The sequence below is a fragment of the Nycticebus coucang genome, chromosome 16 (assembly GCF_027406575.1).
Source record: "Nycticebus coucang isolate mNycCou1 chromosome 16, mNycCou1.pri, whole genome shotgun sequence".
Taxonomy (NCBI): domain Eukaryota; kingdom Metazoa; phylum Chordata; class Mammalia; order Primates; family Lorisidae; genus Nycticebus; species Nycticebus coucang.
The window spans coordinates 91246466-91274299 of NC_069795.1; the positions used below are offsets into that span (position 1 = coordinate 91246466).

Sequence of the window (27834 nt, forward strand, 5' to 3'; positions counted from 1 at the left end):
CCTGAACAGACCAATTTCAAGCACTGAGATTAAAGAAACAATAAAAAATCTTCCAACCAAAAAAATGCCCTGGTCTAGATGTCTTCACACCAGAATTCTATCAAACCTTCAAGGAAGAGCTTATTCCTGTACTGCAGAAATTATTCCAAAAAATTGAGGAAGAAGAAATCTTCCCCAACACGTTCTATGAAGCAAACTTCACCCTGATACCAAAACCAGGAAAAACCCAACTAAAAAGGAGAATTTCAGACCAATCTCACTCATGAACATAGATGCAAAAATTCTCAACAAAATCCTAGCCAATAGATTACAGCTTATCATCAAAAAAGTCATACATCATGATCAAGTAGGTTTCATCCCAGGGATGCAAGGCTGGTTTAACATACACAAGTCCATAAACGTTATCCACCATATTAACAGAGGCAAAAATAAAGATCATATGACCCTCTCAATAGATGCAGAAAAAGCATTTGATAAAATCCAGCATCCTCTTCTAATTAGAACACTGAAGAGTATAGGCATAGGTGGCACATTTCTAAAACTGATTGAAGCTATCTATGATAAACCCACAGCTAATATTTTACTGAATGGAGTAAAGCTGAAAGCTTTTCCTCTTAAAACTGGAACCAGACAAGGTTGTCGTCTGCCACTTTTACTATTCAACATAGTGCTGGAAGTTCTAGCCAAAACAATTAGGCAAGACAAGGAAATAAAGGGAATCCAAATGGGAGCAGAGGAGGTCAAACTCTCCCTCTTTGCTTACGACATGGTCTTATACTTAGAGAGTCCCAAAGACTCAACCACAAGACTCCTAGAAGTCATCCAAAAGTACAATAATGTTTCAGGATATAAAATCAATGTCCACAAGTCAGTAGCCTTTGTATACGCCAATAACAGTCAAGATGAGAAGCTAATTAAGGACACAACTCCCTTCACCATAGTTTCAAAGAAAATGAAATACCTAGTATTATACCTAACGAAGGAGGTGAAGGACCTCTTAAAGAAAATTATGAAATCCTCAAAAAGGAAATGGCAGTGGATTTTAACAAATGGAAGAACATACCATGCTCATGAATGGGAAGAATCAACATTGTTAAAATGTCTATACTTCCCAAAGCAATCTACCTATTCAATGCCATTCCTATCAAAATACCAACATCGTACTTTCAAGATTTGGAAAAAATGATTCTGCGTTTTGTATGGAACCAGAAAAAACCCCGTATAGCTAAGGCAGTTCTTAGTAATAAAAATAAAGCTGGGGGCATCAGCATACCAGATTTTAGTCTGTACTACAAAGCCATAGTGCTCAAGACAGCATGATACTGGCACAAAAACAGAGACATAGACACTTGGAATCGAATGGAAAACCAAGAAATGAAACTAACATCTTACAACCACCTAATCTTCGATAAACCAAACAAGAACTTACCTTGGGGGAAAGACTCCCTATTCAATAAATGGTGTTGGGAGAACTGGGTATCTACATGTAAAAGATTGAGACTGGACCCACACTTTTCCCCACTCACAAAAATTGATTCAAGATGGATAAAGGACTTAAATTTAAGGCATGAAACAATAAAAGTCCTCAAAGAAAGCATAGGAAAAACACTGGAAGATATTGGCCTGGGGAAAGACTTCATGAAGAAGACTGCCATGGCAATTGCAACAACAACAAAAATAAACAAATGGGACTTCATTAAACTGAAAAGCTTCTGTACAGCTAAGGAGACAATAACCAAAGCAAAGAGACAACCTACACAATGGGAAAGGATATTTGCATTTTGAATCAGACAAAAGCTTGATAACTAGGATCTATAGAGAACTCTAATTAATCCACATGAAAAAAGCCAACAATCCCATATATCAATGGGCAAGAGACATGAATAGAACCTTCTCTAAAGACGACAGACGAATGGCTAACAAATGTATGAAAAAATGTTCATCATCCCTATATATTAGAGAAATGCAAATCAAAACAACCCTGAGATATCATCTAACCCCAGTGAGAATGGCCCACATCACGAAATCTCAAAACTGCAGATGCTGGCGTGGATGTGGAGAGAAGGGAACACTTTTACACTGCTGTTGGGACTGCAAACTAGTACAACCTTTCTGGAAGGAAGTATGGAGAAACCTCAAAGCACTCAAGCTAGACCTCCCATTTGATCCTGCAATCCCATTACTGGGCATCTACCCAGAAGGAAAAATATCCTTTTATCATAAGGACACTTGTACTAGTCTGTTTACTGAAGCTCAATTTACAATCGCCAAAATGTGGAAACAGCCTAAATGCCCACCAACCCAGGAATGGATTAACAAGTTGTGGTATATGTATACCATGGAATACTATTCAGCCATTAAAAAAATGGAGACTTTACATCCTTCGTATTAACCTGGATGGAAGTGGAAGACATTATTCTTAGTAAAGCATCACAAGAATCAAGAAGCATGAATCCTATGTACTCAATTTTGATATCAGGACAATTAATGACAATTAAGGTCATGGGTGGGGGAAGGAAAAGCAGAGAGAGGGAAGGAGGGAGGGGGTGGGGCCTTGTTGTGTGCCACACACCTTCTGGGGGCAAGACACAATTGCAAGAGGGACTTTACCTAACAAATGCAATCAGTGTAACCTGGCTTATTGTATCTTCAATGAATCCCCAACAATAAAAGAAATGTCTGTTTAATAAAAAAAAAAAAAAAAAAAAGAATAAAGAGGTGTGAACACGGGCTGAGCTAGGCATCCCTGGCTCACAGATATTTTCTTACACTTCTTCGGGGAGTTAAAAAAAAAAAAATTATTTAGTTAGGTAGAGTTCATCTTGTGGTTATGTCCCCCACACAAAAGGTGTGCCAAGATCCTCACCCCATTCCCATTCAGAGAGAGCACCCCCAACCCTCTCCCCCTCCCCCATCACCCCACCCCACAGCTTGAATTGAGTTTTTCTCCTATGTGGGCATGCATCAGATCATCAACTGGCTTCATATTAGTATTAAGTACATTGGATATTTGCTTTTCCATTCAGGTGATACTTTAATAAGAAGATTGTGTTTCAATTCCTTCCAGGATATTACAAAAAATGTGAAGTTACCATCTTTTTATGGCTGAATAGGATTCCATAGTGTGCATGTACCACAATTTGTGGGGTTTTTTTTGGAGACAGAGTCTCACTATGTCACTCTTGGTAATGTGCCGTGGCATCACAGCTCACAGCAACCTCAAAGTCTTGGGCTTAAGAGATTCTCTTGCCTCAGCCTCCCAAGTAGCTGGAACTACAAGCACCCACCACAAAGTCCAGCTATTTTTTGGTTGTAGTTGTCATTGTTGTTTAGCAGGCCCTGGGCCAGATTCGAACCTACAGCTGTGGTGTATGTGACTGGCGCCCTAGCTGCTGAGCTACAGGCACTGAGCCAACACAATTTGTTAATCCATTATGGGGTTGATGGGCATTTAGGTTGTTTTCACATCCTGATGATTGTAAATTGAGCTGCAATAAATAGTCTAGTGCAAATGTCCTTATGGTAAAATGATTTGTTTTTTTCTGGGTAGATGCCTAGTAGTGGGATTGTGGGGTCAAACGGGAGATCTAATTTGATAATTTGATATCTTTGAAGATTCTCCATATTTCATTCCAGAGAGTCTGTATGAGTTTGCAGTCCCACCAACGGTGTAAAGTGCTTCCTTCTCTCCACATCCGTGCCAGCATCTGGAGCTTTGGGTCTTTGTGCTGTGGGCTAATCTTACTGGGATTAGGTGAAATCTCAGGGTGGTTTTGATTTGCATTTCTCTGAAAATTTGGGATGATGAGCATTTCTTCATCTGTTTGTTAGCCATTTATCTGTCTTCCTTAGAGAAGGTTCTATTCATGTCTCTTGCCCAGTGATATACAGGATTGTTGGTTTGAAACATTTTCTAAAAATAGAAAAATTCCTTCAAATGAGGGTATCCAGTTATTCTGGCACCATTTGATGAATAAGCTAGTCTTCCCCCTAGTATACTGCCTTGGTACTTTTGTTGAAAATCAACCATAAACATGGGGTTTATTTCTGGATTCTCAATTCTGTCCAATTAATCTACACCTGCCCTTATGCTAGGACTGTAGTGCTTTGACGACTATAGCTTTATAATAAGGTTTGAAATAAATAGGAGATGTAAGTCCTCCAATTCTGTTATCTTTTTTCAAAGTCGATTTGCTATTCTAGGTCCTTGGAATTTCCATATAAATTTTAGGAACAAACTTCTTACTTCCAGTGAGGGGAACTGAACCTCGGAGAGGTATGATTTACCCAGTCATATGGTGACCACCAAACTAGTCCATGATTTTTCATGCAACCCATAAGCCTGTTTCAGAAGTTTTAAAGCTGATGCCACACCTCAGTTTTTAAGTCACATAAAAATAACAAAAATGTAAAAAGAAAGTACCACAGGCTCTTCATAGAATGCAGAGATAACAGTTCATGAGGAAAAATTCGAACTTCAATGACTTCATAACTGATTAGCAATACTATCCATTACTTCTTTTGAAAAATCATTCATCTGAAGGATTAGAATCAACTCTTAGACCCTTCTCGGGCACAAAATCAACCAATCCAACAAAGCGCCTGGCTCAGGGGACTGGGAACCTGGGCTGTGTGCCACAAACTTCACCCAAGGCCTGCGGCCCTGTCACGTTGCGAAGACTGAGCCAGGTGTTCTCTTACACATTTCACACATTTCCTCTGCAGGGCCGCCTCGTCTCAACCCCTCCTGCTGGCCATCCTTTCCAGCCAGACCTGATCTGCTGATTGTGCTGTCACTAACGCCTCCCCAGAGCTTACTGGACAGGCCTGACCACTGAACTTCAGGCTTCCTTCCTCTCTCCTCAGTCCTGATCCCAGGCATCTCCCTTCTATGGTCAGGCTGTCAACTAAATTATTTTGTTTCCACATGATGATCTGTCGCCACAGTGTTTTCTTTTCTTTTACCTTGGGTCAACTCAGAGCTGCTATGTAACATTTTATCTCTAAGGAACTTTGCCCAGTCATCTCCTAGCCCGGATATTCTGAAGGAGTCTTTCTGATCTCTGACCACCGATTAACCTAAGTTTCATATTTTACTTTATTTTATTTGGCATAGGGGAGGGGCTTCGCCTTAGGTTCTTTCACTGGTTTCTTCTTTCTGTACATATATTCCCAAAATGATTATCTCACAATGTTAACATTTGTTATTTTTATTGTTTTTTCTCTTTCATGGGGTTATACACTAAATGGACCCTGACATTAAACATTTTTAGTTTTATAATATCTGCATAGAAACCTTCCTTTTCCTCAAACCCTTCTCTCCTCACCCATCCCAAATAATTTCTTTGAAAAGTATGATATGTCATAAAGGAAATGGAGAGAATGGCCTTTACTTATTTACTGTATAACCCTTAAAAAAACTCTCAGAACTCTAAAGTGCTTATGAAATGTGTTTCAGTATTTCAGATGTCTTACTCGATTGAAAAATCCTTGTGTAGAAATCACATTTAACAGGATAACATGTTCAGGGTCAGGGAAATTATTCATGCTTGAAAGACATTTATAAATTTGCACAAGTGGTTTTCCTGGTTTGCTATGCACACCGAAAACATTTATCCAGAGATATTTATTTTTTTAAGAATAATTCTATTCCCCATATCAGATGTTTTTCTCCAATTGAACTATGTGAATTTCCCAAATGCTGAATATTTCTGTGGTTTCTATTGGTTATATGTAAACCTTTCAGGTTCACCTCAGTTTTCATTTTTTTTCTTTTTCTTTTTTTTGAGACAGAGTCTCATTATGATGTCCAGTAGAATGCCATGGCGTCACAGCTCACAGCAACCTCAAACTCTTGGGCTTACGCGATTCTCTTGCCTCAGCCTCCTGTTTCATTTATTTTCTGAAGATAAGAATACGTCTTACTGGGGGCGGAGCAAGATGGCAGCCGAGTAACAGCTTCCTTGCATCTGGGCACCGTGAGTCTGGGGAGATAGGACTCCAGGCATCTCCAGCTGGTGGGAACTGCCTAGCATCACTCCTATGAGGATACAGGGAGTCAGCGAGAGACTTCTGGACCCCAAGTGGAGGACTAAAACAGTGGAAAACCGGCAAGTGGTCGCATGTGTTCAATCCGTCTAAACCCGCCCACAACTGTAAGTTCAGTAGCAGCGAGACTGCAAACCAGAAAGGCCTTACCTGTGAACTGTTTTGATGTCCTTGGACTTGGCACTGAGTTGAACTGCCCTGGGGAAGGCCTGAGCGGGAGTGCGGAGAACTTTGGCCGTTGTCTAGGGCCCCAGTCTGAGCCGCTGAGCCAGACGGAGCTAATAGTGTTTGGCGGTGGGTCACACGGGACCTTTGCCAGTGATCTGCCCCGGCAAGCTCCGCCCTCAGGGTCGCAGAGCTAGAAACGGGTGGGAGCTTGTAACCCAGCAACTAAGTAGCCTAAGGGTGGGGTATGAGCCGCCTTGCAGCCCTAACCCTCAGGGGCAGAGTGAGACCGGTTTTGGCACACTGGGTAAGTGGATAGCCACTTCAGCAGTGATTCCAGCGAGAAAGCTGGGAAAGCTTCTGCTCAGCAAGTTTACAAGTTCAAAGTGCCTTTTAAGTGGGCTGAAGAGAGATTTAGGGTGTCTACCTGCTGGGGTTTGAGAAGTCAGCAGCCTCCAGTCGTATCAGAACTGTGATTAACATCTCATACCCCAGAAGACCACGTGTTGCCCAGACAATATTCAATAACATATACAAACTGCTTGGTTTTTGGTTGTGTATTTTTTTCTTTTTTTTTGTTTGGTTGGGGTTTTTTTTTGTTTGTTTATTTTGATGTTGTTGATGCTCTTTTGTTTTTTAATTTCAATCTTTTCCATACAGATCCCTTTTTCTTTCTCAATTTTTCTAGTTTAATTATAATTTCCCATTGCTGCCTTTTTTAATAACTACAACTTCATTTTTGCTAGTGTTTCTACCCCTATCATTTGGTTTTTCACCCAATTGTATCCCCGTAAAGTTTTCTGTTTGCTTGTTTTGGTTTGATTTATAGCATTTTTGTCTTTCCTCTCTACTTGGTGGAGGTGGGGTACTGTGTCTGATCAGGTTAGCAAAGAGCTGCTGACCTCAAGGGAACCACCCAACTGGGCATCCCCAGAAGGTGGGGTTTTTTAAGGTTGTGTCAAAGTACCCTACTGTACACCTATATTGCCCTGTCTCCCTCTTTCTGTACCTCTCTTCTTTTTGTCAATATTCCTTATCCCCACCCCCTCTCCTTTCTCTATCTTTCTTTTTTTTTCTTATCACTCGGTCCTCCTTTCTTTCATCCCTTTTTTGCTCCTCAACCTTCTCACCCTTCTGGTCCTGTAACCCTTAGTCCACAGGCACAAGAACTTAAAGAGCAAGAGGAAGTGAAAGGAAAATTAGGGCAAGGAAACAGATGAAAGAAATCACTCATGAGGAAGAATCAGCAGAAAACTCCAGGCAACATGAAGAACCAGTCCAGAACAACCCTGCCAAGGGACCATGAGGTAGCTACTGCAGAGGATTCCACCTATACAGAAATGTTAGGAATGACAGAAAGGGAATTTAGAATACACATGTTGAAAACAATGAAAGAAATGACGGAAACAATGAAGGAAACTGCTAATAAAGTGGAAAATAACCAAAAGGAAATCCAAAAACAGAATCAAATCAGAGATGAACGATATGAAGAATATAAAAAGGATATAGCAGAGCTGAAGGAAATGAAACAGTCAATCAGGGAACTTAAAGATGCAATGGAAAGTATCAGCAACAGGTTAGACCATGCAGAAGAAAGAATTTCAGAGGTAGAAGACAAAGTTCTTGAGATAACTCAGATAGTAAAAGAGGCAGAAAAGAAGAGAGAGAAAGCAGAACGTTCACTGTCAGAAGTATGGGACTTTATGAAGCGTTCCAACATACGAGTTATAGGAATTCCAGAAGGGGAAGAAGAATGCCCCAGAGGAATGGAAGCCATACTAGAGAATATTATAAAAGAAAATTTCCCAAACATCACCAAAGATTCTGACACACTGCTTTCAGAGGGATATCGGACCCCAGGTCGCCTCAACTCTAACCGAGCTTCTCCAAGACACATTGTGATGAAACTGTCCAAAGTCAAGACAAAAGAAAAGATTCTGCAAGCTGCCAGGAGTAAGCGCCAGTTGACCTACAGGGGCAAATCCATCAGAGTGACTGCAGACTTCTCTAATGAAACTTTCCAAGCAAGAAGACAATGGTCATCTACCTTTAATCTACTTAAACAGAACAATTTTCAGCCCAGAATTCTGTACCCTGCTAAGCTAAGCTTCAAAATTGACGGAGAAATCAAATCATTTACAGATATACAAACATTGAGGAAATTCGCCACAACAAGACCGGCTCTACAGGAAATACTTCAACCTGTTCTGCACACTGACCACCACAATGGATCAGCAGCAAAGTAAGAACTCAGAAATCAAAGGACAGAACCTAACCTCCACACTGATGCAAAAGATAAAACTAAGCAATGGACTCTCACCAAATAAGACGAATAGAATACTACCACACTTATCAATTATCTCCATAAATGTTAATAGCTTGAATTCCCCACTGAAGAGACATAGATTGGCTGACTGCATTAAAAAACACAAGCCATCCATTTGCTGTCTGCAAGAAACACACCTGGCTTCAAAAGACAAATTAAAGCTCCGAGTCAAGGGTTGGAAGACAATTTTTCAGGCAAATGGCATTCAGAAGAAAAGAGGAGTTGCAATCTTATTTTCAGATACATGTGGATTTAAAGCAACTAAAGTCAAAAAAGACAAAGATGGTCACTTTATATTGGTCAAGGGAAAACTACAACAAGAAGACATTTCAATTCTAAATATTTATGCACCCAATTTAAATGCTCCAATTTAGATTCTTGAAGCAGACCTTACTCAGTCGGAGCAATATGATATCTGATAATACCATCATAACAGGGGACTTTAACACACCTCTTACAGAGCTGGACAGATCCTCTAAACAGAAATTAAACAAAGATATAAGAGATTTAAATGAGACCCTAGAACAATTATGCTTGATAGACGCATATAGAACACTCCACCCCAAAGACAAAGAATATACATTCTTCTCATCACCCCATGGAACATTATCCAAAATTGATCATATCCTGGGACACAAAACAAATATCAACAGAATCAAAAGAATTGAAATTTTACCTTGTATCTTTTCAGACCATAAGGCACTAAAGGTGGAACTCAACTCTAACAAAAATGCTCGACCCCACCCAAAGGCATGGAAATTAAACAATCTTCTGTTGAATAACAGATGGGTGCAGGAAGAAATAAAACAGGAAATCATTAACTTCCTTGAGCATAACAACAATGAAGACACAAGCTACCAAAACCTGTGGGATACTGCAAAAGCAGTTTTGAGAGGAAAATTCATCGCTTTAGATGCCTACATTCGAAACAGAAAGAGAGCACATCAACAATCTCACAAGAGATCTTATGGAATTGGAAAAAGAAGAACAATCTAAGCCTAATGTCAGTAGAAGAAAAGAAATCTCCAAAATCAAATCAGAGATCAATGAAATTGAAAACAAAAGAATCATTCAGAAAATTAATGAAACAAGGAGTTGGTTTTTTTAAAAAATAAATAAAATAGATAAACCATTGGCCAGACTAACTAGAAATAGAAAAGTAAAATCTCTAGTAACCTCAATCAGAAACGATAAAGGGGAAATAACAACTGATCCCACAGAGATACAAGAGATCATCTCTGAATACTACCAGAAACTCTATGCCCAGAAATTTGACAATGTGAAGGAAATGGATCAATATTTGGAATCACACCCTCTCCCTAGACTTAGCCAGGAAGAAATAGAGCTCCTGAACAGACCAATTTCAAGCACTGAGATCGAAGAAACAATAAAAAAGCTTCCAACTAAAAAATGCCCTGGTCCAGATGGCTTCACTCCAGAATTCTATCAAACCTTCAAGGAAGAGCTTATTCCTGTACTGCAGAAATTATTCCAAAAAATTGAGGAAGAAGGAATCTTCCCCAACACATTCTATGAAGCAAACATCACCCTGATACCAAAACCAGGAAAAGACCCAAACCAATCTCACTCATGAATATAGATGGAAAAATTCTCAACAAAATCCTAGCCAATAGATTACAGCTTATCATCAAAAAAGTCATTCATCATGATCAAGTAGGCTTCATCCCAGGGATGCAAGGCTGGTTTAACATACGCAAGTCCATAAACGTTATCCACCATATTAACAGAGGCAAAATAAAGATCACATGATCCTCTCAATAGATGCAGAAAAAGCATTTGATAAAATCCAGCATCTTTTTCTAATTAGAACACTGAAGAGTATAGGCATAGGTGGCACATTTCTAAAACTGATTGAAGCTATCTATGACAAACCCACAGCCAATATTTTACTGAATGGATTAAAACTCAAAGCTTTTCCTCTTAGAACTGGAACCAGACAAGGTTGTCCTCTGTCACCTTTACTATTCAACATAGTGCTGGAAGTTCTAGCCAATACAATTAGGCAAGACAAGGAAATAAAGGGAATCCAAATGGGAGCAGAGGAGGTCAAACTCTCCCTCTTTGCTGACGACATGATCTTACACCTAGAGAACCCCAAAGACTCAACCACAAGACTCCTAGAAGTCATCAAAAAATACAGTAATGTTTCAGGATATAAAATCAATGTCCACAAGTCAGTAGCCTTTGTACACACCAATAACAGTCAAGATGAGAAGCTAATTAAGGACACAACTCCCTTCACCATAGTTTCAAAGAAAATGAAATACCTAGGAATATACCTACCGAAGGAGGTGAAGGACCTCTATAAAGAAAACTATGAAATCCTCAGAAAGGAAATAGCAGAGGATATTAACAAATGGAAGAACATACCATGCTCATGGATGGGAAGAATCAACATTGTTAAAATGTCTATACTTCCCAAAGCAATCTACCTATTCAATGCCATTCCTATCAAAGTACCTACATCGTACTTTCAAGAATTGGAAAAAATGATTCTGCATTTTGTATGGAACCGGAAAAAACCCCATATAGCTAAGGCAGTTCTTAGTAACAAAAATAAAGCTGGGGGCATCAGCATACCAGATTTTAGTCTGTACTACAAAGCCATAGTGCTCAAGACAGCATGGTACTGGCACAAAAACAGAGACATAGACACTTGGAATCGAATTGAACACCAAGAAATGAAACTAACATCTTACAACCACCTAATCTTCGATAAACCAAACAAGAACTTACCTTGGGGGAAAGACTCCCTATTCAATAAATGGTGTTGGGAGAACTGGATGTCTACATGTAAAAGACTGAAACTGGACCCACACCTTTCCCCACTCACAAAAATTGACTCAAGATGGATAAAGGACTTAAATTTAAGGCATGAAACAATAAAAATCCTCAAAGAAAGCATAGGAAAAACACTGGAAGATATTGGCCTGGGGAAAGACTTCATGAAGAAGACTGCCACAGCAATTGCAACAACCACAAAAATAAACAAATGGGACTTCATTAAACTGAAAAGCTTCTGTACAGCTAAGGAGACAATAACCAAAGCAAAGAGACAACCCACACAATGGGAAAGGATATTTGCATATTTTCAATCAGACAAAAGCTTGATAACCAGGATCTATAGAGAACTCAAATTAATCTACATGAAAAAAGCCAACAATCCCTTATATCAATGGGCAAGAGACATGAATAGAACTTTCTCTAAAGACGACAGACGAATGGCTAACAAACACATGAAAAAATGTTCATCATCTCTATATATTAGAGAAATGCAAATCAAAACATCCCTGAGATATCATCTAACCCCAGTGAGAATGGCCCACATCACAAAATCTCAAAACTGCAGATGCTGGCGTGGATGTGGAGAGAAGGGAACACTTTTACACTGCTGGTGGGACTGCAAACTAGTACAACCCTTCTGGAAGGAAGTACGGAGAAACCTCAAAGCACTCAAGCTAGACCTCCCATTCGATCCTGCAATCCCATTACTGGGCATCTACCCAGAAGGAAAAAAATCCTTTTATCATAAGGACACTTGTACTAGACTGTTTATTGCAGCTCAATTTACAATCGCCAAAATGTGGAAAGAGCCTAAATGCCCACCAACCCAGGAATGGATTAACAAGCTGTGGTATATGTATACCATGGAATACTATTCAGCTATTAAAAAAAATGGAGACTTTACAGCCTTCGTATTAACCTGGATGGAAGTGGAAGACATTATTCTTAGTAAAGCATCACAAGAATGGAGAAGCATGAATCCTATGTACTCAATCTTGATATGAGGACAATTAATGACAATTAAGGTTATGGGGGGGAAACAGAAAGAGGGAAGGAGGGAGGTGGGTGGGGCCTTGGTGTGTGTCACACTTTATGGGGGCAAGACATGATTGCAAGAGGGACTTTACCTAACAATTGTAATCAGTGTAACTGGCTTATTGTACCCTCAATGAATCCCCAACAATTAAAAAAAAAAAAAGAATACGTCTTACTCCCAATTTTTATTTATTTATTTATTTATTTAAGACAGAGTCTCACTCTGTTGCCCAGGCTATAGTCCCATGGTGTAAGCCTAGCTTAAGGATCAGGTTCAAGGGATCCTTCTCCTTCAGTCTCTCTAGTACAGTGGTTCTCAACCTTCCTAATGCCGCAACCCTTTCATACAGTTCCTCATGTTGTGGTGACCCCCAACCATAAAATTATTTTCATTGCTACTTCATAACTGTAATTTTGCTACTGTTATGAATCGTAACATAAATATCTGCTATGCAGGATGGTCTTAGGCGACCCCTGTGAAAGGGTCGTTCAACCCCCAAAGGGTTCGTGACCCACAGCTTGAGAACCGCTGCTCTAGTAACTGGGACTATAGGTGACTGCCACAACACCTGGCTAATTTTTAGTTGAGATGGGGTTTCGCTCTTGCTTAGGCAGGTCTCAAACTCCTGAGCTCAAGCAATCCTCCCACCTCGACCTCCCAGAGTGTTGAGATTACAGTAGCAAGCCACCCTGCTGGGCCCATGACTCCTAATTATTGAGTATCTACTCAGGGCCAGCTGCTGCTTAGACTAGTTCTCCTCAATGTAGTAAACACTATTATACATGGCAACTGAGCACTTGAAGTGTGGCTACTCCAAATTAAATGTTCTTTAAGTGTAAAATACACATCAAATTTCAAAGACTTACCATTAAAAAAGTAAAATATCAGTAACATTTTATATTGAGTACATGCTGAAATGCTCATTTTTCAAATACATTAACTGAAATGTTAAAGCAGATGAAGACTTTCTTCTTACTACTTTTTTTACATTTATCAGTTTATTAATAAAGAGTATCATAAAAGACAGGGATGTAGATATGCATAGGGCAAAGTATGTGAGGAGGGGCACAGGGCTGCCATGCCCTCCCTGGGTGGGCCGCCTTGCAGACCCCTCCAAGTGTTTGGCAGTCAAGATGCTCCTGCTCTTTATTATGTCACTACAAAGAAATGTACAATTTTATATTTGCCCTGGATTTGTGGGTTGCATTTTATTTGTCAGAAAGTGTTGCTGAGGCACTTCATCTACTTAGAATAAATGAACGAGTCTGGTTATACATTCCTGATCCTGAGGGCAGCTCACAGTAGTCTACCAGGAAGGAATCAAATAAACTCAGGGTTTGACGGGAATTTATTATGATTAAATTAAATCTTCCCCTTTTGTAATTGAGAATGCTGAGTTCCAGAGAAATTTTCATGCTTTATATATACTAGCACTGAATAAAGACAGGAATCAGAGGGCAATTCAATACAAGCATCCCTCTGTCATAATCAGTAGAAATGCCTTGATGAGAATTACCAAAAGTATCCAGGGATAAGCACCCAGGATTCTAACGGATCTGTGACCTATGGAACTGTTTCAGCCATTATGGTCTCAATGAGTTCATTCTTTGCAACTGAGCAGAACTGTCCAGGACAGACAGGCTGGGTTAAGCCATGGTTTCACCTTGGAGTGACCTGGCTGGGCTAGGCAGGGAGGTCCAGGCTGGACACTCTGGAACAGTGGGATATTGTGATGTCATCAGTGATGGTCTTGGATAGTTTCCCATTGCCGGACCTCCAGTTCCAGCTGTTACTGCAAGTCCATTCCTCTACCATGAGTGTGGAGCAGCTAAAATCAACGGATCCACATGTATCTTGAGGTGACAGACTGGCTCTGGTGAATATTCCCATTTTCCTATTTAGAAGGTGACCCACCAGAATATCACTTCTGTTGGCTTTTTTATATGAAGGGGATAACGGTGCCCAATCTCCCCTTCTTATAGTTCCGGAGGTATATCTCTTTGTCCTGATCCAGGATTCCTTTTCCTCTTTTTTTTTTTTGAGACAGAGCCTCAAGCTGTCGCTCTGGATAGAGTGTTGTGGCATTACAGCTCATAGCAACCTCCAACTCCTGGGCTTAAGCAATTCTCTTGCCTCAGCCTCCCAAGTAGTTGGGACTACGGGCGCCCGCCACAGCGCCCAGCTTTTTTTTGGTTGCAGTTGTCATTGTTGTTTGGTAGGCCCGGGCTGGATTCAAACCTGCCAGCTCTGGTATATGTGGCTGGCGCCTTAGAGGCTTAAGCTACAAGTGCCCAGCCAAGGATTCCTTTTCCAATGGTTTCTAATGTGGAGAAAAGAGTCGCAGGCAGTCCTTCCTTCTGGTTTGCTGGTAACACTTACTGGGGAAGGGAGAGCCAAAATGCTTTTGCTTCTAACTCATGCTGGTGAGTTTGGCATGAACTTGGAACCATGGCTCTCAATTAGACTTCCTGTGGCTACCCTAGGGCCCATGCCTGACCCCGAGGCCTAATCCAGTCTGCTTCACCCTTTAAATCATTGTTACAATTTTACCTTATTTTATTTATTTTTATTTTTATTGATTTATTTTTTTGAGGCAGAGTCTCAAGTTGTTGCCCTGGGTTGAGTGCTGTTGCGTCATAGCAAGCGATTCTTTTGCCTCAGGTTTTCTATGTTTAGTAGATGGATCTCACTCTTGCTCAGGCTGGTCTCGAACTCGTGAGCTCAAGCAATCCACCTGCCTCAGCCTACAGGAGTACTAAGATTATAGGCGTGAACCACTGCATCTGGCCAAAATCATTGTTATAATTTTAAAATGATAAGATCTAAATGCCACGCACCAAAATAGGTTGCATAGGTCAATCTCATTTACCTTTATGTATTTATAAATAGGCAAGCCTGAATCCAATAAGCACATTTATATAAATGTTGGACAAAATTGAGTCTACCTGAGTTAAGTGTGCGGGGGTGGGGGCCGTGCTTCCCAGACTAGTGCCTTTGAACTGTGTCTGTGTAAACATAGTTACCCTGCAGGCTCCATTTTAGCTAGAAGAACTACTAGAAATGTTAGCAATCTGTCTTTTCAGATTATTTCCGCTCTTTCTGCTAAAGACAGATTCCAAATATATGAAATTCTTACTTTTACATGTTTCTTTAAACAGAACTGTAACTATTTTATTGATGAATATTATTTATCTTAAAATGAATTTTTATGCGTTTGTAGCAACAATTATTTTCATGTAGTTGGATGTTTTACCTTGAAATATTACATATCTACAAATACTGTATATTAATTGTTCTGTGCAGCTATAGGTGTACAGGTAATGAGGATGTGGAGAGACAAAGTAGTTGATTTCAGCTAGATCATATTTCTTACTATTGTATGGAGATTGATACTATATACTACCCTGTTTCCCTGAAAATAAGACAGTGTCTTATTTTAAGGTGTGCTCCCAAATATGTGCTAGGTCTTATTTTCAGGGGACGTCTTATCTTTCCTGTAAGTAGGTCTTATTTTTGGAGGATGTCTTATTTTTGGGGAAACAGGGTACTTAAAATAATCCTTAAAACTCCTGTACCTGAAAAAACTCAAAACCTTAACTTAAATATATGAAGCCTCATGACAAAAAGTAATATGAATATGTTAATGAATATTATTTTGTTAATCAAATATTATAATTTATGCTTTATCTTCAGGAATTTTTTCTAACTTAAAAATCATCAGAACGATTAAAAAAATATGTTTCTCTCACTCAGTAATGACGATTGAGCAATAATTCCCCACTTCACATCCAGTACTGCAGCCAGGAAGTGCAGTAATGGGAAGAGTTGCTGCTACATTCACCGTCTGACCATATGGTACAACACACATCTGCCAAGGAAGACAAGCATTCCATCCCTATTAACAAGATAGGCACTATCTTAAACACATCAACGGACATTTTCTTTGTTTTAATTCACTAATTTACCTATTACTGTGTAGCACACATATATGTCACATATGTCCAGCACTTACTCTGGCACTGAAAACTCAAAGATGTGTGCAACCTGGTCTCTGACCTGACAGTCTGGCAGGGGAAGTGGTCATGCAGGCAAAGGACTACTTACTGTATGATGTCACAAGTGTAACAAGAGAAAGGTGAAGTGCAGATGCAGAGGGAGAAACATGCCTAACTGCTGGAATCCAGGATGAGGTCAGGAAACAATCACAGAGAAGATGGCCTATGAGCAGAGTACTGGAGACTTGTTAGGAAATACAGTATGTGGTGGTCAAGGGAATAGACTCCATAGCCAGACTGAGCGGCTGAACTGAAATCCCAGTTCTACTACTTACTCTCTAGCTGTGGAAATTCAGGCATGTTATTTAATCTCTCTGTGTTTGGGATTTGTCCTCTGTAGAATGGGCATAGGTCAGAGGGCTTAGGTGAGGATTACGTGAGTTACTATGTGTCCTAGGTTTAGAACAGCACACGATATGCAGTAACTCTTTAGTCACTGTCAGCGTTCCAGAGAATGAGAGAAAACAAGGAAGCCTCCAAGAAAACAGAAACATTCTGAGGTGCATTTGTGTGGAGGGTGGCAGGAAATGGCAAAGAAGCTGGTAGATTAGAGGAAAGAATCTTACATACACCACCCTAAAGAGGCTCAGGTTTATGCAGCCCTTGGGAAAAAAAAATTTTTTGAGACATGAGTCTCAAGTTGTCGCCCTGGGTAGAGTGCCATGGCATAATAGCTCACAGCAACCTCCAACTCGGGCTTTAGCAATCCTCTTGCCTCAGTTTTTTCTATTTTTAGTAGAGACAGGGTCTCACTTTTGTTCCAGCTGATCTCAAACTCGTGAGCTCAAGCAATCCACCCAGCTCAGCCTCCTTGAGTGCTAGGATTACAGATGTGAGCCACCTTGCCCAGCCAGCCCTTGGAGAATTTTAAGGAACAAATTCAGATTTGCATTATGAAAAAGGCAACTGTCCAACAGCTGGGGAAGAGAAGAGGCTGAACAAATTAGTTAAGAGATTACCGATAAGATGAGGAGAGATGATAACAAAGGCTTTGCTAAGGGACAGAGGTAGCCTTCAGATTGGAAAGTTATTTATTTAGCAGGTAAAATTGATGAGAGTTGGTGACTAGATTAAGGGGGATGAAGTAGAAAGGGCTGTGAATGATTCTCAGGCTTAGAGTGTGAATGATTTGGTGAAAAGACAGGAAGACAAGCAGTTTGGAAATGTCATTATGGATTTGTGGAGCTTGATCGGCCTGTGGAATGACCAGAACTGGGGAGCTCCTCCAGATCCAGGAGGTAGTTGACATTGGCAGAATGTGGCATGCAGGAAAAGATTCTAGGATTCTGTAAAGCTCAACATTTAAAAACCAAAGAGAAAAAAGCCAGCAAAAGTGTGTGGTCAGAGAGGAAGGAGATGTAGAAGAAAGTGAAGTCACGAAAAATGACGGATAGGAAATTCAAGGAGAAAGCGTTCAAATACAGAAGAGAGGTCAATTAGAATGAGAACTAAGTATATTGTCCCTTGGTTTTGGCAATTAGCAAAAAGAGCTTAAGAGAGAGGACCCAAGAGCTATTACTTTAATGAAGTAAAACAAGTAGGACAAGTGATCAGTGAATATTCTTCCTTAAGAACCTAGGTTGGCAGTGCCCATAGCTCAGTAGGTTGGGTGCTGGCCACATATACCCAGGCTGGCGGGTTAGAACCCAGCCCAGGCCAGCTAAAACACCAAGGACAACTGCAACAAATAGCCAGGCATTGTAGTGGGTGCCTGTAGTCTCAGCTACTTGGAAGTCTGAGGCAAGAGAATCACTTGAGCCCAAGAGTTTGAGGTTGCTGTTAGCTATGACTCCACAGCACCCTACCAAGGGTGACAAAGTGAGACTGTCTCAAAAAAAGAAAGAAAGAAAGAACCTAGGTGTTAGTTAATATTTTAGGCCAAATGCTAGGTGAATTCCTGGATGACATCCATGGTTTCAGTTTCATGAGGCAAATGTGGCCTGTCCTTTCTTGAAGGACTGTTTTCCCAAAGCCTGAGGAGGAGCTTGGCACGTTAATAGGCATTGACTAAATGATAGTGGAAAGAATGGATGTTTGTGGTTGCCAGAGATTCGGTACAGCCCTGGGAGGTCCCAATACAAGGCTGGCTCAGGAGTGAATATTAGGAGGCCTCAGGAGTTGCCAAAGAAGTTCTATTGTTTTGATAAGAACTTGTAGGTCCTTAAGTTGCTGGGCTGATCTGGTAGTGTATGACTCTGTTGGGGGGGAGGACAGTACCGGTGATGATGGTGATGGGTGAAAGGTCAACTCTTTCTCTGAAACCCATATTGGCCCAGTCTTGGATGTGATTTTTCTGAAACACAGTTTGTAAAGTTACTCCCCTCTTTTTCTGAGTAGGTTTGCTTTATATCTGTTTTCTTATTTCCTTCCTTCCTGGACGAAGGTGTCTTCTCTATCCAACTGGATAAAGCCTTTCTTAGGGGCAGACAGCTCCAAGTGAGTCTTTTGTAATTCTTTGCAGCAGTACTTGTCCACTTGACTCCTAGCTCTGAATCTTGGTATTCCTCAGCCTCACCACACTTAGAACTCAGGGAAGGTAAAGCTTTGAGTGTCCACCCTGCATTACATCAACCATCAGTGGAAAAAATGTTCCTCAGTTACTTCTCAAAACTTATCCTCGGAAGGGTTAAGTGTTATTTACCAAGAGCAAGTCCCGCTATCTCGACTTCCTAGGGCTATCCCGCTGGTCTCCCCTCTGACACTTAGGTCTGAAAGAGCCAGTGCCATGTTGAAGGGCGTTAAGGCGACCACAGAACTAGGCTAAGGTCTCCCTGGTATGTCCACGTGGGGAAGGGACGTAGTCCAGGTACTGGAACTGGGAGAGAAAAAGAAGAAAACGGGCGTGGAGGGGTTTTCACTTTCTCTTCTGTCCCCCCTTCCCCCACTGATGGGGCGGGGTGGTTTGGGATGGGTCTAGCGCCCCAGTCTTCCCTTTCAGTCGCCCCCAGCGGCTCAACTTTTTGGCCACTGCCGTCCCCTCTTGGAGCCCGTGCAGACACGGCAGAGCCGGTGCGACAGCGGAAGGCGCCGCGTAGGAAGCGGAGGCGGGGTGTCCCCCCGCGCCCCCCACCCCGCCGCGCCAGAGGCGCCGGGCTCGCGCGGGGATGGCCGCCCGCGCGCCCGCCCGCCCCGGGGGACCCCCGCGCCCCGGGGAAGCCCGCGCGGGACGCCCTCCGCCCGCCTCCGTCCCTCCGCCTCCCCCAGGCCCGGGGCTGCCTCCTCGGGCCGCGCCGGGCCGCCCCGCACTGCGCATGAGCGGGAGCCCGGCGAGCCCGTGAGAGGAGCCGCCGCCGCCGCCGCCGTCCATTCGCTGCGGAGCCGGAGGAGGAGGGGAGAGGCCTGGAGGACACCAACATGGTGAGGCACTGCGGCCGGCCGCCCCGAGCCTCGGCCCGCGGCCTCCGGCCCGCTCCCCGGCAGAGGCGCTCCTCCCCGCCTCCCCCTGCCTCCTTCCCCACTTCCCGCCCGGGCGCCGCCGCTACGCGAGAGCCGAGGAGGCGGAGCGGAGCCGGGCCTAGTCGGGAGTCCCAGGGAGTTCGGGGCGCGGGGAGCGGCCGCGGTGTCCCTCGCCAGGGCCCGGCGCGGGTGGGAGAGGCGTTGGGGCGGGGGAGGGGAGGGGGCAACGGCCCTGCCCCTGCCCCTTGGCCGGCTCCATTGTGTCTGGCGGGACTGGGGTCCGGGGTTCCGGGCGAGGAGCCTCCCCCCGCCCTCGAGTCGGGGCTTCCCTCTCCGCCCGGCCGGGGAGGAGGAAAGACTTCCCCGGCGCGCCTGTCCCTCTCCGCTCCCGGCTCCTGCACCCCTCTCGTCTCACAGGCAGTTTTGCTTGGGGCGGGGTACCAGCCCTTTTCCACTCTCCATCACCTCTATGTGTCCCATGCGTTTGGAAAATGAGAGTTTCACTGGCCAGTGGAGGTTATATTTACCTCTCTGCTGAAAACATGGGAGACTGCTGGGCTTGGGGGAGGGGGATACGGAAGTGCAACCTGTTCTCTTTTCATAAAATTAGGAAACACAGACTTGCTACTTTTAAGCCCCTATTTTATTTGCTTTGGGAGGGGAGGAGTAATTACTTTATTATAGCGGTTAAGGACAATTTGTGATTAAAAAAAAAAACAGTTTGTAAAGTTACTCCCCTCTTTTTTGTTTGAAGAAAAAAAAAGCCCTCCAAGCTTGAAGACCCTTGTGGTCAAGTTGTTTACTTTGCTAATTAAGTACCTGACTCCGTTGGACGCTCTTTGTTTTTCAGAAGCGGTATTTGGCATTATGCAGTTTGAGCATGAGTTGAATGCCTTGCAGGTTACTGTATGAGCAGTAGAGATGATTTTGTTGTCCTTTTGCTTATGGGGAACATAAAGGCCTCTTTGAGAAGGGTGTGTGTATGTGCGCGCGCTTGTGTTAAGGGAATGTCTCTGTCTTTGTTTTTAGTAGATTTTATTTTTGCTGAATGACACTTATCTAGCCCCATCCTCCAACTTAGCAGTGTTTTGGTGTCGTGCATGGATATGTAGTTTAGTATGCCACATATTCAAGATTTAAATTCTATCGTGAGTTACATAGAAAGGGACAATTTGAATTGTAAGACTTTCCTATGAAGTATAGGTTAATGTTTGGATTGATAACTACAGTGTTCAAAGATCCACCAGGGAATCTGAAGGTCATAGATACTACCCCTAAAGTTTCCAGTCTCTTGGCATTTGGGTGAGTATAGAAGGCTTGAAGTAATGAAATGTAATTTCCTCGGTAAACAGTAAGAGCAACAGAAATGTGTACCATTCAGGATAGTCTTCGGATCAGCATCATCCCCTAGAATCCGGAGTGCGGTAAAATGCTCATCACCTGTTCAGGAATTCAGCTTGTGTGGGGCCTGTAAGCGTCTATCCTTTTGGTTAATATTAAATTAGCTAGTTTTGGAACTTAGCCATAACTCATGTAATTGTACCAGTGGTGACAAGATATCATTACTTTAAAATATTTTCTGTGGCTGAACTCAGTTCATGCCATAAGAACTGTCTTGTGGTATATGCTCTTGTTTAGAAACTCATCAGTGACCCTAATAGGAGTTAGGACATCAGAACTTTATAATTATTTCATTATAATCTTACATCTGTTTCTTGATACAATCTTTTTGGCTAACAATTTTTTGGTGTGTGTGGTGCAGCCCATTTTTAGAGCACATGAATTGCCAATTCTAGATCAAACTTAAATGATGAGATATCTGGAATATTTTGTATAAGGAAAAAAATGTCCCATTGACTTAACACATACAGAGAAAGAAAATTACTTTAAAGCTAGACAATATTCTGTTACCTTTGAATGTCTTTTTAAAAAGTGCTCAAGACCTCTGGGCTGTTTTCTTAATTGTAAAATGACAGGTTTGAATTTGATTTCTAAAGTTTCATCCAGCTTAGAAATTTTATATTTCTAGAGGTTTTTTACTAAATGTGTGCAGACTGTACTCTATTATGTTTTTATAGAGTCATAGCATCACAGAATTTTTCTTTTTTTCTTTTTGAGACAGAGTCTTACTTTCTCACCCTCAGCAGAGGGCCGTTGCATCACAGCTCACAGCAATCCTTTTGCCTCAGCCTCCAGAGTAGCTGGGACTACAGGTGCCCACCACAACGCCTGGCTGTTTTTAGAGACAAGGTCTCGCTCTGACTCAGGCTGATATCGAACCCGTGAGTTCAGGCAATTTACCCGCCTCAGCCTCCCAAGTGCTGGGATTGTAGACGTAAGCCACTGCTCCTGGCCCCGCCATCATAGAATTTTTAGATCTAACATGACCTCAGAGATCATCTCATTTACTCCTCACCTCTTTTACAGAAGAAAACAATTGAGGATCAAGGAAGTTTTGAGGTTCAAGTTTGCAAGATTGATAGTTTCAGGACTGAAACTAATTTCTGCTGGCCTACCATTTCCATCAGTATTTGTGGTACATGTAAATCTTTTAACCTACCTGAAATCTAGAGAAATGGTTGAAAATTGCATTTGAAATTATATTACTTAAACAGAGGAAATGTCAAGTGTTATTAATGACTATGTCAAGTAACACAATTAAAGACATTGGTGGTTGAGGCTGGGCATGGTGGCTCATGCCTGTGATCACCTGGAGGCTGAGGTGGGTGATTGCCTGAGATCACAATTTGAAGACCAGCCTGAGCAAGAGCGAGACTCCACCTCTAAAAATAGCAGGGTGTTGTGGCCGGCACCTGTAGTCCCAACTACTTGGGAGGCTGAGGCAAGAGAATCGCTTGAGTCCAAGAGTCTGAAGTTGCTATAAGCTTTGACACCAGGGCACTCTACCGAGGGTAGCAAAATGAGACTTTATCTCAAAAAAAAAAAAAAAAAAAAGTGGTTATTAATAATTACTGTGTTTTCAATGGCTTTAAAAAATGTGTAGGCCTTGGGCAGCGCCTGTGGCTCAAAGGAGCAGGGCTCCGGCCCCATATGCCAGAAGTGGCGGGTTCAAGCCAGGCCCCAGCCTAAATAAATAAATAAATAAATAAATGTGTAGGCTTTGAAATTGAAGATTATATTTTCAACAAATGCCAGAATCTATAAACCTAAATGTATGTAGGCCTTTTTAAGGTTGTCTCAGAATTTGTTGCACTTTCTGCTCAGTGCCTGTAGCACAGTGGTTACGGCGCCACCTACATACACTGAAGGTAGTGGGTTCAAACCCAGCCCGGGCCAGTAAAACAACTGCAACAATAACAAAAAAATAGCTGGGCATTGTGGCAGGCGCCTATAGTCTCAGTTACTTGGGAGGCTGAGGCAAGGGAATCGCTTAAGCCCAAGAGTTTGGGGTTACTGTGACTCCACGACACTCTGCTGAGGGCGACATAGTAAGACTGTCTCAAAAAAAAAAAAAAAAAAACAAACAAAATTTGTTGCGCTTTCTTTTGCATATCCTCAAGTAAAGGAGGGCTTTAATTTATTTCAGCAGTTATTAAGGCTGGGCAGGCGGCTCACACCTGTAATCCTAGCACTCTGAGAGGCCCAGGTGGGTGCATTGCTTGAGCTCAGGAATTGCTGTAAGCTATGATGATACCATAGCACTATACCCAGGGTGACAAAGTAAACTCTGTCTCAAAAAAAAGAAGTTATTAAACATCTGCTGTATGTCAGACGCTGTTCTAGGCACTGGGGATATGTGTGCGTGTATACATCTGAACAGATAACAGTTTCTGCTCTAGAGAGGGGTACAATTTCATTAGGGAGAGAAATAATACACACAGTGTAATTTTCTTTCTTACTATGTTAGAAGGTTAAGTACCATGCTAGGACACTATGGGACAGAACAAACAAGGTATAGCATATCATTCAGAATCCTTCAGTGGCTTTCCATTTCTCTTGGAGTAAAAATCCAATACCTTACAATGCCCATGTACTCATGCCCATGAGTTAGAGAGGGCCTCTCTAGTGTGAGAGAAGAGGCTTCTGAGTGCTGGGATAAGGTGGAAGTGGGGTTGCAAACTGGTGTCTGCATTGCTGATAAGGTGCATTTTAAACAGACTAGGAGATGAGGGATTAAAGCAGAAATATGGTGAGAGAAACTTTGAGGATTAGTAACAACAGTGTGGCTGGTACTGTGTGCCTGTGTGCAGAGAGGGTAGTTGGAGCAGAGAAGGTCTAAGGGGTAAGGAGTGGACATGGGCATTGTAAGGAGATTGGAAAGCCACTGAAGAATTCTGAATGATATGCTATACTTGTTTGTTCTGTCCCATGGTGTCCTAGCATAATAGTGTAGATAGTTATTTTTAAAAGCATTTTTTACAAGACCCATATTATAGGTTTTTTTTTTTTACTATGTAGCTTCTGTGTATAGAGTTTTGAATTCCTAAGACGACTGTCTAATGATCCATAAAAACTAGTTGACCATTGAGTTCACGTAGCCAAACTGGGGTAAATAAAAACACAACAGGCTGGGCGCAGTGGTTATATGCCTGTAATCCCAGCACACTGGGAGGCCGAGGCGGGTGGATAGTCCCGAGCTCACAGGTCTGTCGCGAGATCAGCCTGAGCAAGAGTGAAACCCTGTCTCTAAAAATAGTGGGACGTTGTGGCAGGCACCTGTGGTCCCAGCTACTTGGGAGGCTGAGGCAAAATAATCGTTTGAGCCCAAGAGTTTGAGGTTGCTATGAGCTATGATGCCATGATACTTTACCAAGGGCCACAAAGTAAGACTCTGTCTTAAAAACAAAAAAAACCAACAAAACCACTTTCCTAGATTATTCAGTATGTTCTAGTGGTTTGTATGTAGTATAATGACTATGAAGAAAACTGGGCCTTTGAGAGGGAAAAAAAGAAATTAATATTTATTGAGAATATACTGTCTTCTAGTCAGTTTACAACTATCATTTAATCTCTACTTCTATTTGTGAGATAGACATTATAACTAGGTCCTTTTAACAAATCTGGAAATGGAGGTTTAGCAGTTCTAAATGATTTGACACTACTATGTGGCAAATGAGGATTAGAAGCCTGGTGTCTGGTTCCACATTTTATTTCCTACCTCCCCTTTTTTTTTCTTCTTTAAGCCCAGCAAGCACCCTTTAGTATAGGTGTGGAAATTTTTTTTTTTTTTTTTTAGACAGAGTCTCATTGTTTCGCCCTTGTTAGAGTGTGTGGCATCACAGCTCACAGCATCCTCAAACTCTTGGGCTTAAAAGATTCTCTTGTCTCAGCCTCCCAAGTAGCTGGGATCACAGGTGCCCACCACAACACCCCGCTATTTTTTTGTTATTGTTGCAGTTGTCATTGTTGTTTAGCTGGCCTGGGCTGGGTTTGAACCTGCCAGCCTTGGTGCATGTGTCCTGCGCCGCACCATAACCACTATGCTAGCCTAGGTATGGAATTTTTGATTAATTTCTCTCTGTTTTCTTCCTTATCATACTGAGTAGTGAGTGACCTAGTTGTTTCTGTATCAAGCCCAATGGTTTGAAGTAATCATTAAAAAGCTTGCGGTGGATGTAAGTTAGAAGTAAAATTTAGAAGTAAAATTGACTCAATGTGTTTATTCTTTTTTTAAGCTTTAAAAGAGGAGAGTTTATTTGAGTTAAATGGCTGTTTTGATTATGATCTTATAGGTTGGGCCAGGCATAACGAAAATCTGGGAGAAAAGCCCCCTTTTAAATTTCAGTATGTGGTGTTCAGGTTGTGGTAATATTTGCCATGACATTTGATGAAGAGAAATTTCCAGATAGAGTTGAACTGCTCTGTGGACTGAAACAAGCTCTCGACTATCTAATTTACCTAGCCACTTGAGGAAAAAGCAAAAACAGAAGAAAAAAAGTTGCTAAAATAGTCTTTCATCACTTTGTTGAATTTGTTTTATATAATTACTTATCACTGAGAATGATTAGGCTGCTTGTCTGCACTGTAAAATTTGAAGATACTTTCTTTTAAATGGCTTTTCCCTAAAGAATTCTATTGAATTGTACTTTGGAATCCTTTAACACTGAACACAAAGGTAAGTACATGGCCCATTCCTTTGTTATAATAGGGTATTCTCATTTTAATAAATATTTGGAGTGCTTATTATTCATGGGATTCTGATGTTTCCCGATTTAGGATTTGAGTAGATAACCAAGTACTAGAATTAAAAGATTTTTCAAGAATCAACTTATTTTCTTTATAAAACAAATATTATGTGGCTGTTGAATGCTTGCCATTATTATAAGTTAACTATGGAGCTTTAAAAATGTAATTCTTTTAATTCACTAATTCTTTGGTGTATGTTTTTTGCCTTAGTCTTTTAAAATTTGAGAGTACTTTAGAGAAAAATGTTCATAGAGACAGGAAAGCAAATTGAAAGTAGCGACTTTGATTTCTTCTTAGAATTTCAAGCAATAGGTTTAGGAGAATCAATCAAAAGATTAAAAGAATCATTAAAAGATGATGGCTAACATTAAATATTCTAAGGAGGTTGTTTCTATCCTATTAATAGGTAATCAGGAATTAGCAAAAATAACTTTTTTGTTGTTGTTGTTGAGACAGTCTCACTATGTCACTGTGGGTAGAGTGCCGTAGTGTCACAGCTCACAGCAACCTCAAACTCTTGGGCTCAAGTGATTCTCTTTCCTTAGCCTCCCAAGTAGCTGGGACTATAGGTGTCCGCCACAGTGCCTGGCTATTTTTTTTTTTTTTTGCAGTTGTTACTGTGGTTTTAGCTGGCCTGGGCTGGATTTGAACCCACTAGCCTCAGTGTATGTGACTGGCACCCTACCCACTGAGCTATGGGTGCCACCCAGCAAAAATAACTTTTTAGTAGTCAAAACTATCTCTAAACCAAAATCAAAATGTTCAGTTTTACAGAGTAGTCATATTTTGAATAATAATTCTGAAGTAGACAAGGAGAAATTTATCAAATTTTTATTGATGTAGTACTTTTTTAAAACCTGGGAGGAAAATTATACAAAAATCAACAAAATCACTTTGAATCTTAAAGATACACTTTCTGAAAAAATTTTTTTAGGTGGATTGCCATTACATTATATCATTGTGCACAGTGATTACATAGTATGGATGTTGGTCTGCCTTTGGCGTAGTGACATGGTAGTCCCTGTTTTCTTTCCTCGGTTTCAGTTACTTGCAGTTAACTGCAGTCTGAAAATATTACATGGGAAATTCCAGATATAAACAATTCATAAGTTTTAAATTGTGAACTGGTCTTCCTTTGTCCATCTCATTCATTTAGCTACATGTTAGTCAGTTAGTAGCCATCTCAGTTATTAGATCAAAAAACGTATGTGCAGTTTGAGGCATCCACTGGAGTCTTGGAGCATATCCTCCCGCCTCATGTGTATAAGGGACTGATGACTGTGGCATAGCCTCTTAAAGAGTTAATTTTAAGTGTTATCAAAGTGCAGGATATTTACGAATGAATGATAAGTAATTATTTTAAACTGCAGATTATAAAGGAGGTTTATACCTGTAATCCCAGCTACTGTAGAGATGGAAGGATTGCTTGAGACAAGGAGTTTGAGACGAGCCTGGGCAACATCGACTCCCATCTCTACAAAAAAATAGTTTAGCCAGGAGTGGTGCCACCAGGCTAAAGTACCACCTACTCAGTAAGCTAAGTCAGGAGAATTGCTTGAGCCCAAGTGTTCAGGCTGCAGTGAGCTGTCATTGTGTCACTGCTCTCCAGCCTAGGCAACAAAGTGGACTCCATCTTTTTTTTTTTTTTTTTTCTTTTTTGAGACAGTCCCAAGCTGTTGCCCTGGATAGAGTGTTGTGACGTCATAGCTCACAGCAACCTCCAACTCTTGGACTCAAGTGATGCTCTTGCCTCAGTTTTTCTATTTTTAGTAGAGACGGGGGTCTTGTTTTTGCTCAGGCTGGTCTCAAACTCCTGAGCTCAAGCAATTTACACCCCTCAGCTTCCCAGAGTGCTA

The 27834-nt window shown here is 41.5% G+C and overlaps 1 protein-coding gene across 1 annotated transcript in view; it reads left to right on the forward strand.

Annotated features, from left to right (window-relative positions):
- The first annotated feature begins 19561 nt into the window (after positions 1 to 19561).
- DCUN1D1 (defective in cullin neddylation 1 domain containing 1) overlaps positions 19562 to 27834 on the forward strand; it is a 40625-nt gene continuing 32352 nt past the window's right edge. The window contains exon 1 of the mRNA XM_053565101.1: positions 19562 to 19792. Within this exon, the coding sequence (XP_053421076.1) occupies positions 19790 to 19792 (3 nt within the window). The 5' untranslated portion in view covers positions 19562 to 19789. The remainder of the gene's footprint in view (positions 19793 to 27834) is intronic.